Source organism: Chanos chanos, chromosome 8, assembly GCF_902362185.1.
Source record: "Chanos chanos chromosome 8, fChaCha1.1, whole genome shotgun sequence".
Taxonomy (NCBI): Eukaryota; Metazoa; Chordata; class Actinopteri; order Gonorynchiformes; family Chanidae; genus Chanos; species Chanos chanos.
Window position 1 is genome coordinate 28,307,804 of NC_044502.1, and position 15,982 is coordinate 28,323,785.

At 41.5% G+C, this 15,982-nt stretch overlaps 2 protein-coding genes across 2 annotated transcripts; one reads left to right on the plus strand and one right to left on the minus strand.

Annotated features, from left to right (window-relative positions):
* The first annotated feature begins 350 nt into the window (after positions 1–350).
* On the plus strand, positions 351–10,992 carry nxf1b (nuclear RNA export factor 1b). The gene is made up of 21 exons (XM_030782235.1): positions 351–519; positions 1,251–1,464; positions 1,613–1,787; positions 2,215–2,298; positions 2,622–2,726; positions 2,912–2,992; positions 3,220–3,289; positions 3,377–3,465; positions 3,679–3,786; positions 3,885–3,994; positions 7,563–7,599; positions 7,848–7,919; positions 8,082–8,137; positions 8,236–8,343; positions 8,778–8,836; positions 8,960–9,075; positions 9,190–9,232; positions 9,373–9,445; positions 9,768–9,950; positions 10,160–10,220; positions 10,357–10,992. Exons 1-21 carry the CDS (start codon positions 486–488, stop codon positions 10,393–10,395), a joined length of 1,917 nt encoding a protein of 638 aa, XP_030638095.1. The 5' UTR covers positions 351–485; the 3' UTR covers positions 10,396–10,992.
* A 1,548-nt stretch (positions 10,993–12,540) lies between these two features.
* On the minus strand, positions 12,541–15,598 carry prdx5 (peroxiredoxin 5). Its single transcript, XM_030781439.1, has 6 exons — positions 15,417–15,598; positions 14,245–14,379; positions 13,817–13,948; positions 13,458–13,496; positions 13,303–13,367; positions 12,541–13,057 (listed from the first exon to the last, which is right to left on the minus strand). Exons 1-6 carry the CDS (start codon positions 15,507–15,509, stop codon positions 12,949–12,951), a joined length of 573 nt encoding a protein of 190 aa, XP_030637299.1. The 5' UTR covers positions 15,510–15,598; the 3' UTR covers positions 12,541–12,948.
* Between the last annotated feature and the right edge of the window lie 384 nt (positions 15,599–15,982).

Consider the following 15,982-nt stretch of genomic DNA (forward strand, 5'->3'; position numbering starts at 1 on the left):
CCCAGGGTACATTACAACAGTGGACAGATTATTTAGCATATGTGTATATTGCTCAAAAATGACAATGATATTTTCATGCCATTACGTAATGAAATGTGTCACAACTATGCACAGTTTAATCCCGTGCAATCTGAAGTGTCACAATGATCATCGAGACGCGTTCCAATCGATGCGCAAATTTGGATGAGAAAATTGAGGAATATCGTGGAATTTTTCCGATTAGTTCCAGAACAATGTTATAGATGGCGCTAAACATCGCCATAACTACGTCGAACCACCATTAAGTAGAGGAAGAAGAATTTTGCGCAGGCGTGTTGACGAAATCCATTTTAGAAAGGCCTAAGTAGAAAACAAAGCCGAAGGTGGCTACTTAATCACTACGAAATTTGATCTTAACTGTGTAACTGAGATCTCTTTTATGTTCACAAAAACGTTGATTTTTTTTAATCCAAGGCGAGTATATTCTTCAGTTTGGTCTTCTGAGGATGGCCACCGCGGACGACTCGCGGTATTACAATGGTGAGTTCACTAACGTTAACAGTAAGCTATCTACGTTATCTCACTGGTCCCCCGCGCTAACTAGTTGCTTGATCTGGTCTCCCTTTTAAATGTATAACACGGAAGTGTCTTACATTAGTTAATAATGTGTATCTATATTTTTGTAGGAACGCCAACTTGACGTTGGCTATCGATTTATAATGCACACTCTCTGTCGAAAGTACTTGGCTGAATTTCCGTGTTTGAGTACGAACGTTAGGCGCAGGTGCTGTAGAACTTATCGTGGAAAACGCTATTGAATTGAAGAGTTCTGTTAATATGTTCTGTTTTATGCCTTTACTTCGTCTCCGTTGTCGTACTTAAAAGTGGTTAAAACTATTACAACGCCAAGCCGTGTTGTGAGTAGCCACGTGTTAAGTAGTAAGGTTATACGTGTACGCGTTTTGCTGAAGATGTCTAAAGTGTTTTAATTTAACACGAGGAGTCTCAAATAAAGAGCAAATATATCGTTATTCTTAACTGTTTTACACTAACGAGGAGAAAAACATGATCTTAATGCCACCTCCTTTTAGCATGATTTATAAAAGTGCAGGACACCGCAATCACAGCCACCTCTATACGATAAGAGTTGCACACCGGATAAAAGTATTCAAACTATCGTGTAAATCCCTTAATTTTAGCATGCCTTGCCATCAGAACCTTCCCTCTTTGAGTGAAAAACAAACAAAAACAACCACTTATTTTTCTCTCAGAACACGATGACCGAGTTGGAGGTCCAAAGCACCGTAATCGGAAAGGCAGGGGGCCGTTTAGGGCCCCCATGTATAGTGACCAGATATCAAGGCCCCGACATCGTGGGGGCCAAGGAGGGGGTGGGGGTCCTGGACCCCGATCCAGACTTGAAGACGACGATGGAGATGTAGCAATGTCTGATAATTCACAAGACGGAGCTTTACAACGGAGATTGTGAGTTTGCTAAGATATGTTTGTATGTCATTTATTGTAGTATTGTAATGGCATTTTGATGTCTCTTCATTCTGTGTGTATCAGCAAGCAATTTATTGCGTTCTGAGTTGTTCGGTGGAGCTTAAATTTGACATGTGTTTCCCGCTAGCACTCCCTATGAAAGACCAAATCGCAGGAATCGCAGAGGTGGTGGAGGAGGAGGAGGAGGAGGAGGTGGTGGCGGAGGCCACAGGAATCGGCCAAACAGAGCAGGTGGAGGAGGTGGTGGTGGTGGCGGTGGTGGTGGTGGGGGTAGCGGCCGGAAGAACTGGTTCAAGATGACTGTGAGTATACTGGACACGATGTTCTATCACATACATATTACTTACCTGTCCCATGGATGTTCATTGACCGGTTGAATAAAATTAGCGAAGTCTTTAGGCTTTACTTAGGAATTTCTTATGTAACAGAAGTGTAACTTTCTGTATACATGATTAAAAAGAGGTTAATGTCTTTTTTTGTCCTTCTTTCATGTATAATTCTAAACAGACCATAACTTGAGTCGCTTGTATCTCGCCAGTGCTACAGTTGTACTAACTATTCAGATATTACTTTTGATATTGCCTGCCAACACCCCCCTGCCACACACACTCACACACAGACATTAGATCACCAGTAGTGATGGTAGATTAAATGCAATTAAAGGTCACATGCACAGTGGTAACTTGCATAGATGTTTATTTATTTGTCCTAAATGTTCATTTCCTTCAGATTCCCCATGGGAAGAAATATGAGAAGGAGTGGTTGTTGAACGCTCTGCAGAGTATCTGCTCTATGCCATTCCAAGCAGTACATGTAAGGACTGTCCCTTTGACTATATCATTAACAGATCCATTATTTCATTGTTCTAGATTTTCTTCATGGTTCTGTTGATGGTTGCCGTCTCTGTCATGTAAAAAAGAAAAAAATCACTACGGTTTTAAATCTTTACAGTTAATGTTTTTTTTTTTCTTTTTTACCATTAAAAACTGGTCTAAAATGGATTTCTGCTAGTCTGCTTGTCCTTCATTAAGATGGGAGGCACAACAACTGAGAGATGAGGTCATGTGATGTATCTGTAAACATGTCTCTTTATCTGTTTGTATTGAAATATAATTCACCCCCTCCTTGCTGTACAGTACCACACAGACGGCAACAGAGCCCAGTTCTACATAGAGGATTCCACCACTGCTAACGCTTTGGCGAAAGCCTCCCGAAAAATTACAGACAAAGATGGATACAAGGTACTACAGCTTTTTACCATAACTTGCACAGTCATGAACAAGTTGGTTATTAAGACTGTAGTTTGAAGGTCAGGCATGTCGGAAAAATTGTGATATTCAGGAATGTCAGGAAAAATCCTGGACTTAAATGTGGTGCCTCATCATACTGACTCACCCGCCCCTTTTTTATCTCATCCACCAATCAGGTTACAGTTGTAATGGTCCCCTGTGCTCCACCCAGCTTCATCCTCACAGAACTGAAGCCTGCGGATCTGGAGCACCTGAAAGTGAGTAACAATGTGGAGACAATCACAACCTAGTCAAATGGTTCATGCAAGCAACAAGCAGAAAACCAAAACAAACTCATTAGCAATTGCTCTTTAAACACCTCTTTTTTTTCTTTTTTTTTTTTTAATAAGCAGTTCTTAATTCTCTCCAACACATGGAGAATGTCTTACTTGATCTGAACGAGCAGTGTCAGCATGTTGATCTTACCTGTGCTTTTTCTCCTAAGCAATGCATGGCCAAGCGGTTCGATGGCTCGCAACAAGCTCTAGATCTCAACAATATCCGGATAGATCCAGGTAATGGAATAAAATTCAGGCACACTCAGAAGAAGCTTTAGTAGTTTAGTAGCTCTCATCACATGATAGTTTCCTCTCTTGCTACAGATTTAGTATCACAGAACATCGAGGTCGCTCTGAATAGGAAAAACTCAATGCAGGCAGTCATCAAGATCATTGAGGAGAACATTCCTGAGGTAATATGTGATCCTGGAGAAAAAAAAAAATGTTCACACATGCAAGGTTGCTGAGTTAGACCTGATGGGAGTCAGTGTGAGATCTGCATTACTGAGTGATGACCTGAAATGGTGAAATTTGCACATTAAGTGCAGCATAAAATCAGATACAAAACGCTCATCTGCTTTGCCTTTCTCTCCACCCCATTTGTTCTCTCTCTCTCTCTCTCTCAGCTTATTTGTTTAAACCTGAGCAACAACAGGTTGTGTCGACTGGACGACCTTGCCGAAATTGTCAACAAAGTGCCCAACCTGAAGACACTGAACCTCTCCCACAACGAGGTAATGAACACATCAGACAGCTGTCTCATAGCCTCATTCATACCGTTTGTCTTCATTTGGACGTGGTAAATATTTGAAACGTCTCTTTCTCTGCGCAGATCAAGACGGACAGAGAGCTGGACAAGCTGAAGGGGCTGAAGCTTGCGGAGCTGTGGTTGGAGAGGAACCCACTATGTGATCATTTTAAGGACCAGACCAGTTACATCAGGTAAGGCCTCATTTTCACACAGCCACAGTCCAAGCGCTGTGCTCCGAAGAAGCTCATGAGAGGTGTGTGTGTGTGTGTGCGTCCGTGTCTGTGTGTGTCTTCAAACTCCTCTCTTGAAATTGAGAATTCAACCTAGTTGGCTGCTCCAAGCTGAAGTGCAGCCAGGCAGAGTTTTACAGTATCTAAGAGAGCTCAATGCAAAGGAAAATAGGAAGTACTTTGTCACACACACACTAAGCAGTGAGCAGTGAAATGGAGCCTCTGCGTTTAACCCATCCTAACACCAGTGAGCACACACCACGAGCTAGAAGAAGCAGGCAGCCGCCACTGGCGCCTGGGGACCAACGCCAGGTCTATTTGCCAGTGCCTTTGGTCAAGGTCACTGACAGGAGTACTAATCCTAGCATGCATGTCTTTGTGGTCAAGCCAGTGTAAACAGTGAAGCCCAGTCTTCAGCAGGACCTTTTGGTGTTTCTCACTGACTTATTCTGCCTCTGAACAATGAGAGTTTAAAGCCCAACCCTATTTGAGCCCACTGAATATTATGTAGTGAGCAATCTGCTCTTGTAATACCGTAAGTGACAAAAGTTAACAGTTGAGTTTTGGTGGTTAACACATTCACTTGTGTTAGTGTTTGTGTAATTACAGCTTTTAAATCCTGAAGCTGCTGTTGGGTTTCTTCAAAAGTTACAGTTAAAGTCTTTCACAGTAGTCTGAAAACCGTCCTGGCTGTGTTCATTTAATACTGTTAGGGTGGTGACGGTTAATCATTTCCACTCCTTTATTAAAAGGTTCTGAAGTCAGCAGTTGAGAAACTCAGGAAAGTTGGCTTGATCCACTCAGACTGAAGGATCAAGTAGAGAATTGGTGTGTCTGTCATAAAGCATTCCTCAGTCTCTTTCTCTCGCTCTTCTCTCCTTTACCATCACTCACATTCTCACTTTTTTTCCTCTCTGTTTATTGCCTTCTTCAGTACATGTTGGCCCTCTTGCTCATTATAGAGACTGGCATTCATAACCAGATTTACTGTAAGAACAGAACAGAGCGACTCTCGTCACTACAAATCAGGTTGAGCTTGTTTTGGAACGTTTTCCATGCTGCCTGATGCCTCTGGATTCGTCAGAATGACACCAGGCTTTGTCAGAAGCCCAAGGTGACACCTCGTACAATACGAACAAACAGGAAAACAAAACAAATCTCACGCTGAGTGTTGCCATCTGCATTTTGCTTAATGCTAGAAAGGCTAGCTGGCACCTTCTCCCCCCTCTGTCTCCTCTCTGTGTTTGTGTCTCGAGATGACAGGCTGTCTGTAACGTGGCCAGTGAGGAAGGCTGGTTAGCCAATGACGGGTAAGATCCCACTCTGAACATTTGGGACAACCTAAGGCAGGCACAGCCGCGAAACTGGCCCACAGTCAAAACACTTTGGTGCCAAAACCAAAGAATTCTAAGAGCAAAAGAAGAAAAGAAGATTGAAAAGAAGACAGAAGAAACAAGAAGGAGTTTTTCTTTTCTTTTTTTTTTTTTTTTTTAATCACGATGGAGATCTGGAGGTTAAGAGGGAGAGGGTTAGGGTTTTTCGTTTCTTTCCAGCGAAGAACCCAAAAGCCATGCAATGCTGTCAGATATGATGTCATCGCAACCTTTTACTGTGAGGTTGATTGACAGGCAACTGACCTGTTGATTCACTTTACCTTCAATGCAGCAGAGGAATCAAAGAACCACTTTTAAGGAATTTTGTCTGAAAATGTGACAACGGTCTCTGGTTGGGGGTCTGTCATAAAATATTTAGGTTGCTAGTTGTATTTAAATGTGTATCGCTAAGTTTATTTGTATCTATATTCAGAGTATTATGGACAGAGTCCTGAAACAAAACAGTTTGACTATTTAAATTTCTTTTTTATTATTTAAGCAAATTCCCCTCTATGTTTAAGTGGCAGTGGGGTCCAAATTTAAATAGATAAGTTGTTAGAGTTAGCTTAGCATTAGCTTAGCTTAGCACTAGCTTGTAGTTTGCAAATTAGCATTAACTCCTTTAGAAAGAGGATTTGAATGTGGTCTCCTGTATGAGCGCTCAGGGCTTAACCTCGGTACTTTCTCTTCTTTTCTCCTTTTTGTTCTTGCACTACCGTGTTTCTGGTGTTCATTCTTTCATTTTCATTTTTACAGAGATCTGTCTCAGTATGCCTCGTCCTTGCTTAATTTTCTCTTTTACAGTTTTTCAGAATGCTTGTGTTCAGACACATTCTACTGTCAATAACCAGTTTCCTTCACTATTACATGTTTTGGTTCCATGTGTTACTAAATGACCTCCACTAACACAGCATGTCGTCACTCGGACTGCCTGGAAAAAACAAAACAAAACAAAAACCACAGGCCAGTGTCACTTTGAATAAGAATAATTCTGTTGAAATTTTCCACTTAAGTCAGCAATCAAAACACCAGCACCATCTCTCCATCAGTAAGTTCACCTTTTTGTTCTGTCTCTTCTAATCATTGTACCTACTTCCATTCTCTCTCTCACTTTCTCTCTCTGTATAATCATTCTCATTCTGAACGTTATAAATTAAAAAAAAAAAAACACACAGCACAACCCATCTCCTGGTAAATTTCCCAGAAATCATTTTCATTTGTAGTATTATAAACCTGCTCTCCCTGAGCAGGACGCCCATGTGCAGTAGTCCTGTGGGTTAGTTCCAGGGCTTTGGTCATACTCCGAAAGCTTCAGCAGAGCTTTTGAAAGATTACCACTCCACTGATTTTGGCACTGAACCTATAGGGGAAATTTGGATCAGAATGCACCATACGTTGCTGGCTATGATCAGGGGTCCACATAAGCATCTGACTTTGTCTTGGGGGGTGGGGGAGGGAGGGGGGGGGGGGGGAGGGGGGGGAGCAGACCTCAACACCCCCACTGCCCTGACCCCTCCCCTCCAAGTGGGCGTGTCAGGGTGTTTGGACATGTAGGGTGGACGGTGGTGAGTACGGCCAAGGGGTAAGTACAGGGGCTTTGGGCAGTGGGTAAACAGGTAGGAGAGCTTCCAGGAGTGGCGACGGTTATAACCAGGTTCACAGGAGAGCTCTCTCTGGACTCACACTAAGTCAAAGACACTTTTCTGAGTATGTTTGAAAACTCTGTCTTATTAAAGCATATGTCCATATGTCCTTTGTTCTTCACACAAGTTGGGCACTGTCAAACTCTGAGTAGTTATATTACATGTGATCACTGAGTACACTAGCCAGTGGGTTGAAACCAACATTATTTTGTAAATTTCTGAAATGAAATGACCTTTCTTAAAAGTTTTTACGCCTGCCACTCTTAAATTTGCTAGCAGCATTGCCCCCAGTTTCAACATGGCTGTGTGTGTGTCTGTGTACGTGTGTTTAGGGCTTTGTGGTAAGGCTTGACTTGAGCCCTATTTGTTTTCAGTGTGTGTGTGTGTCTGTGTACGTGCATTTGGGGCTTTGTGGTAAGGCTTGACTTGAGCCCTATTTGTTTGCTCTGTGTGTGTGTGCTTTAACTCTGTTTTCTTTATTTGTTCCTCTGTGTCTTTGTGAACGTGACACAGTGCTATGCGGGAGAGGTTCCCCCGACTACTGAAACTGGTACGTCTCACTGACCTATCTCCCTCTCTCTCCAAATACACTTCCAACTGCAAAATATTCCGCAGTAATGTTGGTATCGGATAAAAAGATGTGGAAACATATTCTATAAGATGTTGGTCTCAACTCGTCATTAATTGATTTTATTTACTTCCTTATTTGTTTCTTTCTTTCCTTATTTATTGACAGTCATCAGTCCATCTACCTAAAATACAGCTGCCTTCTAAATCCATTTATTTATTTCTTCACAGGATGGACATGACCTTCCGCCGCCCATTGGCTTTGACCTTGAGGTTGCACCTGCAGTACTGCCTCCATGCAAGGTTTGTATAATAATAATAACAGTTATCATCATCCTCACAATCTCTGTGTTGTCTCACAGCTGTCCCTTACATACTGTCTCAACCAATACTACTGCAATCTACATAATCATGCTGTAAGAGCCCATGAAATCATCTAGTGTCTTTCTCTTCTGCTTTTAACAGCCCAGTTACTTCTGCTCGGAAGAAATCAAAAACATCATCCTGTGCTTCTTGCAGCAGTAAGTCTTGGCTCTTCTGTGATGAAATTAAATGGAATAGATTTGAATGTCGTTCTGTGGGTAGGTTCTGACGTTTGATTTGTTTTGGCTGATCACAGGTACTACAGCATATATGACTCGGCCGACAGACAGCCTCTGCTGGACGCCTACCATGACGGAGCCGCCTTCTCCCTCAGTATCCCGTTCTCCATGCAGAACCCCTCAAAGTATGCCTTTGCATTCTCTCGGCTTTCTGCACGGTCTCAGCTAGTCTTCTGTCTACTGCTGACCAGTGCCGTGGTCTCCGGACTCTCATGCATCTTAGCATTCTTCTCACAGGGCACTTTTGGCTGGATGTATACCAGCTAATGCTTTTACGGCGCCAGACTGATTTAATTGCTTTCATTTTTCATTTTTAAAAGTTCAGAATATGCATTTAAACCCTTGAAAAAATATCAGATTAGTTTTCAATGTAGAAATCTGCTGTAAAGAATGCTAATTACTTTGCAGTGCTTTGTCGATTTTTAAGCTACTTCAGCATGTTTCCTGGTTCTGCTGTTTTCATTTTGGGTGTGGGTGTGTGTATTTATGGTTTCGTTTTAGTGTTGTGGATATTTTGTGGCTTTCTGTCTTAACAGTCCTCTTGCTTTGTTTTGTACAGATGCAGTTTAGGGGAATATCAGAAAGACAGTCGCAACATCAAAAGACTCAAAGATCCAAGTAAGTCACCAAGTCATGATGCATCACTAATTTTTGGCAAAACGCACTTCACTGTCATGGAACTAGAAATAAGAACCCAGCCACTGATCCTAAACTTTTTTTTACCTTTGATTTGTCCTGTAGCCACACGGTTTCGGTTGCTCAAACACACACGCTTGAACGTGGTGGCCTTTCTCAACGAACTTCCCAAGACCCAACACGATGTTGCCTCTTTTAACATTGATGTCAATACATACACAGTGAGTGGATTTGACCTTGCACTCCTTCTCCTCCCTTTCATGCTCTCGTGTTAAAACGCATTTGAGGTTGTCATGGTTTCAATGCTCCTGACCTCATGCTGTCTTTAATTACAGAACACGTTACTGTCGTTCACCGTCAGTGGGGTGTTCAAAGAAGGTGAGTTGACTCTCTGAATAGTAAAAGCTTTTTGAGTGTGATTTCTGTTAAACAATATTTGTTACCTTTTCTCTGAAAGTGTACCTGTGAAAAAGAGAGAAGTTAACCCAATTCATTCTCTCTTCCTGTTTCCTCTCCAGTGGATGGAAAATCCCGAGACTCGTACAGAGCTTTCTCTCGGGTGTTTATCGCGGTGCCTGCTGGAAATTCAGGGTAGGCCCTCAATCCCTGTTGATTTTTTTTTTTTTTTCTTTTTCCCTTCCGATACTATAACATTCAACCAAGTGAACCTCACCGTTAAAATGAAAACTCAATATTGTACTCTGCTTGTTTGACAGGGTCTTGTAGTCGCCCTGAGTGTATGGTTGTGTCTGATATTTGGCAGTCTTCCCCTTCTCCTGTATTGAGACCCTGACTGCTTGGTTCAGTTGTTCATCATGTTCCCATATTTTGTGTTGAGGGGTGTTTTTGTTTAAAGGATCTGTTTGGTGGAGCTCCTGAACTGCAATAACTGACACACCTTTTGTTATCCCAGTCTCTGCATAGTGAACGATGAGATGTTCATAAGGAACGCCACAACGGAGGAGATCCGCCGGGCGTTCGTGGCGCCGGCACCCACCCCGTCCAGCAGTCCGGTGCCCACCCTCTCAGCGCCCCAGCAGGAAATGCTCTCTGCCTTCTCCGTTAAGTCTGGCATGAACCTGGAGTGGTCTCAGAAGTGAGTAGATGGGGAAGATTTGCCCCATGGAGAAAGGTTGTTTTTTTTTTTTTGTTTGTTTGTTTGTTTTTTTTCACATTTTTAGCATTTAAAAGAAGATTTTAGCATGTAGTGACAACATCCTTTTACATGTAACTATTACAACTGGCCTTGAATCCTCTGTAATTTGCTCTATGCAATTGTCGTTTTTTTTGGGTTTTTTTTATCAGGTGCCTACAGGATAATGAGTGGGATTTCAACAGAGCTGCTCAGATCTTCACTGACCTTAAGGTAACCAGTTCTCTACTTTATAATTGCACCTTTGTGTTAACAAGTGTTTTTTTTTCTTCTTTAAAATATGAATGCATTTATTGCAAAATGTTGGGTGAAATGAAATTTCTCACCACCTCCCTTTTTTTTTTCTTAGGCTCAGGGGAAGATCCCAGATGTCGCTTTCATAAAGTGAAGATAATTGTGAACTTTTTTTTCCCCCACCCCATTGTCTGGTATCTTATCAATGATAACTGCTGAAAATGTTACAACATTTATAATCAGCTTATTAAAATACAGATCAGTTATTCATCTGTTCCTTTCTACTTATACACACACAATCACTGAGTCGTTGTCATTAGTTTTGCCCAACATCTGTAACAGACAGGTCTACCAGAATCAGTCTGAAAGTTCACTGAAGCTGGCTGTGTTGCTAAACTAACAGTACCCTACCAGTTGTAATGTGCTGATAAAACAGCACTGAGATAATGATTTCAGCTCTCATGTGGAGTTGCATGGAATTCCAGGTCTGAAATGGTATCCATTTACCTTATCGTCCACAACAGTCAAATTCTTTTTGGTACTGCTATGTTTAACAAGAGTATCTCGTGCAGTATTCCTTAGCGGTGCTGTGTGAAGTATCAGCACATCCACATTATTTGTGTGCATTTTTCCTATAACCAGAGGTGTACCCACTGCTTCTCTGCGATGAGCTGTTGGACTGAACATGTAACATGTATGTGAAAATATTATGTGGCACATCTAGCTTTTTATTCAAGAGAGGCTCTAAAATAAAGTAAACGTGATTTAATGACAGCACTCAGTTTTTTCACATCTCACACGACATAAATGTACCCTGAACTACAAAGAATACTGCGACATTGAGAGACAGTGTGAGCTGTAAAAAAAAGGAGAGAAATGCCAGAAAAACGAGACGAAAGTCCCCCATGTAAAGGGTGAAAAGTCTCAACATTCATTTATTCATTAAATATGATGTAACAATTTTAACGTAAATGTTATGTATTATTATACTTAATCAGTGATGTATACTGTGAAACAAATAACATTTGCCAAGAAAGCCAGTGGGAAGGTCACTTAAATGTAAAAATGTGGTGAACTACGCTGCCTTGACCCGTTTCAAAAATGTCAGCATCGACGATGGAAGGGTGCCGCAGCCATTAGTGTCTGTTATACCATTAAAATCTTAGCCCATCTCTCCAGTAATACCTTAAACGATTTTTCATTTTATAGTACACAACTAGGCTATCGTTTTTGTCGCACATGGCATTGCAACACTTCAAAATGATTCTCCCAAAACAGTAGTCATGTTTGATTTCGCAAGACTGTCCCGCGCAACTGAAAGGGACAGCGTCGGTTACTTTGTGGCCACAGCGACCTACGGACCTAAAGACCAGGTAATTTCTCCTCGTTTTTGGAAATGCGGCTTTAATAGCACGCCACAAATCCTTAGGCACTTTAGGCGATTCGGTCGAGTAAAGCAATTTAAATGTTTTCGGGATAATCTCAGGGCAAGTTTTTAGACATGTTGGCATACCGATTTTTACAGCATTAACATCCTCGGTTGCTTACCTCTTCTGATACAACCTACTTTAATACTTAATGCTGAGCTAAGAACAGCTCTCCCAATCACTGCTGTCGAATAATGGTCTGTCTGTGCTGGTTTTTTTTAATGATGGGATGCGGATACATTCTACGCTGCATATCATGGATGAAATATCATGGGAAGGAACTCGTAAATCTGTTGACATTTAATGACCTATTTTAACGTTAACGTTCCCCGCTTTAGTGAATGAATTTCATCCTATCTGTTCTGAACAATCTCCCTTCTATTTTTTCTCCAGAGCCAAAGGCTTTCTAGCAATGCCACGTGAGTTAGCTTGGTGTGTATGTGTGACTTCGCAGAAAAGAAATTGACAATTAGGGCTTTTCCAGAAAATACCCCCCCCCCCAAATAATTGTAGACAGTTTAGAAACCTCAACTCAATTGTGCCTATTTTTAAACGCTTTGTTGAATAAAAATGCAACTTTGCTGCGTTTTTACTCTTACCATGTGCACATTCAACCCTATTAGTCATTACAGTGAAGTAAGGAGTAACCAAGTAATAGTAAGCCAGCAAAGTGGTTGAATTTGTTACACTGAAAACAGAATGATGAACTGAAATCATGGTAAAAACCAGCACAGACATTACAATATACTTGTGTTTCTATAAAATTCAGTGGAAACTAGGTGGAATTTGGAAACCAGGAATGCCCAAAAACAACTTTAGAAGGGCTGAAGACAATATGCACACAGAACTCTTCAGACAAACACGACTTGCAGTAGGTTTTAATGTGTTTACTGTGGGAAAACTGTAACTGTTTTAGAGATGGGAGGTCACAGTAGGTACAGCCAACATTGTGCGTATAGGTGAATACTTTTTTTTTTTTTTTAACTTTTGTAGAGCTGTAGCACAGTGAGCCTCAGGTAAACAATTCAAATCACCTGTTTAATGCTCTGGTTAAGTCAATATGGCTTGAGTATGGCAGCCTTGCTGCATACAACTCGTTTACACAACCTGAATGAACTTTTTTTAAAAGCTATTTCCAATTCATTTAAACAGTATAGTGGACTTAACCGTGAACATGTTCCCATGTTCTTTCAGTTTAAAGAAAGTGTTAGAACCTAAGTTTTCAGGTCGAGGAGGACGCGGCTGTGGATATGTACTTTTCTAAGCTGGTGGGAGATACGTTAGGCTAGTTCTGACAAAACATTGGAGGCCAGGCTGCAAGTCAGCCCTGTCCCATCCGGTTCCACGTTGATTTTTTTCACCACTCCATCCTCAACCAGCATGGCATACCTGAACAGAGAGCATTGAGAAAGATGTGTGACAGGTTTACACAGGCAGCAGTCTTGCCGTTTAGCACACCAGAGATTACAAATCAACCTCTGGGGGAAAAACATCATGGACTCTAGACATCCTATGAGTGCTAAAGCTAGCCGTCTTGGTTTAAGCCCACTGACAGAACATGTTTGAATACTCAAGAGCTCAAAGTATAAAATGTGTCGCTATAAGCTGAATCACATCAAATGCAATGATCTCACCTCTTAGATCTTTTGTTCCCAAGCACCTGCACTATCTGATCGTTGTCCAGTAAGAGATCAACTGCCTGCAATGAAATCAAAGAAGCTCTATCACAGATTTATGTGCCAATTCAAAAGGGCAGTGATCTCACTTTGAGATGGAAGAGAGTTCATACCTTAGTGAACGCTCCAGTTGGGTCTGCAAGCATTCGCACCTACAATGAGAATTACCTCCTTCAGTTCCAAACAGCCAAATATATAGCTATCAAAAACATAAAGGCACACACTGTCTGTTCAGATGTTACCATGACAACTAACAACTATGCTGTATTTGGTGACACTTGTTGGCATATATGATTATGCAGCAACATATAGAGTATGGTTTACAGTTTAACCTTTTACCATTAAAATATTTCCCAAAGTGTTGCTGGACTTTTAATTACAGTAATTATTACATGTTCATAAACCTTTCAAGGCTATGCCAGAGTAATCCAATTGAATTACATGATTCTTCATTATTTATTTCAGTTCCCACCTTGCCTTCAGCACCGTGTTCCTTGCCCCATGCTGCCATGACAAAGGCATCATTGACCGAGATGCAAGCCACCTCCTGAACTCCTTTACTGCGAAGCTCCCCTGCTTGCTGTACAAACCCTGGGAGGTGAGTCTTGACACAAGACAGGTGCGTGTTATAGGCCATTACAGAAAATGAGTTATACAGAATCGGTGACATTGTATTCATCAGGAGGAACATCAGCAAAGAAAGACTGTCCTTCAAATGTCACCCAGGCGTATGTTGCCATTTTACACAACTATTTGTACTGTGAGTGCTGTGAGGTAACCACCCAGGTTATTACGTGATGTGATATTTTATTAGAGTTTCAAAAGGCCATTTTCGTTTATGGAAACAGTTAACTGAGTCAAGTGATTGTGTTTAGTTCCTACATCAGCATCATTGACTACCTTAGAGCATCCAGGAGTGAAGGCTCCGGGCACAGCAAACAGTACCCCCTTTTTCCCCTTGAAGAGCTGGTCCATGGATACTTTTGTCCCTGGGTCTCCCTCTTGGACCTCCACAGCTGGGAGACTCTCTCCAACCTACAACACATAGATTATTCAGTTTTACTTACAGTTGCACAAAGACACTTATATTCAAATATGCGGTTTCGCAAATCGTAATATACCAGTTTTTACTGCGTGTTACTGCATGTTTCATTATCTCGTTTCACTCATGGGACTCCTTAAACGATTTGCTATATATCAGAGTTCTCTAGTGAAATGTAGAAAGACGTTGGGTCCATTTCAGGGTTTACGTTTAAGTGGTCAACAGAACGGACATGGAATACTTTACGTTATGTTCATGCTACCATTGCGGTAGACTCAGGCTGTTTGAAAACACTTTTCAGAACCACAGGAGTCTAACAGGCCTGACAAACGCAGCTGTCCCACAGCAGTGTCGCCCTTGTCTGGGCACATGCGCAGTTTTCAAAATGTTGCGCCCGTGCTAGTGGCTATTTCAATAAAATAAAGTAGGCCATTTGGCTTAACGTGTTTTAATGGCTTCCTGTTTATAAGAAATGTGACAGCTGTGCACAAATCATTCCACGTTACAGCCCTTAGGTCTGTCAAACAAAAGCAGATCGGTACCAACGTATAAATAATTTAAGCCATCGAAACGAGATGCCCCACATAGACCATCAAAATTATGTCTGCGAAACAACGCTCATAGCTACGTGTTTTAACTTAGGCTACAAAATTGCCGCACAGTTTAAAATGCTGTTCTCTTCTTTGATAACGGAACATTATTTTGGATAAGCATAGAGTGCCGTTAGTTAACAGAGTGGGACACTGTCAGACTGCTTCTCAACGCGCTGATTTACTGGCAGATTATTCTTGTGGACTGTGTAGTAACATTATCTAGTAGCTTTCATTGTGTGCGATGTGAAGAGAATATTTAAGCGTCACATCACAGCAAGCATGGCGGCCCTACGCCTCAGGATTGTGTGTGTGTATTTAAAAGAAACGTATTACGAATAAAAAAACAAAATGGGCAAAGCCAAGGTCATGCACACAAGCTTCGGCGGCTATTTTTAGATATTAAATGTCTTAGGCTCGTCTGTGGAGGCATTTCCTACCTTGATCGGCATGCTGGCGACGAGAGTGGTGTGCAGCGGTCTGAAGCAGTGGATGACACGAGACCCTTTGAGAATCGCTGAAGTGGAAATCATTGGCTTATATGTATACGGGGGACAACTAACTGGCGTTGAAGTGCAGCTCAACAGCAAGCGTCCAGGGTAACCAGGCCACTAAAGTTAGCCTGACTGATGGTTTGCCCCGCCCTATCCGGTGGGGAGAGGGATTTGGACTTATACACCTGCTACTTCTTACTCAGTATTCAACTCACCTAGAACAACTTTTTAGGTTGCTGACTTCCAAAAGTGTATGCACATAATTTGTCTCCATATTTGTAGTCAGTATGTAAGCTACACAGACTACGAACAAGTAGCCTTTATTGTCCTTAAAATCGTAAACTGATTTTTGTAACTTTATTTTCCACTTTCATTTGGACAATGTTTAAATGAAGACAAAAAACGAACCAAAAAACCCGAACTTGAACGAACAGCGTACACAATGAGAACCTAAGGGAGAATGCTTTTTAAACACGATGTAATTTTTAAAAATGTCTTCTGTTATTAGGCCT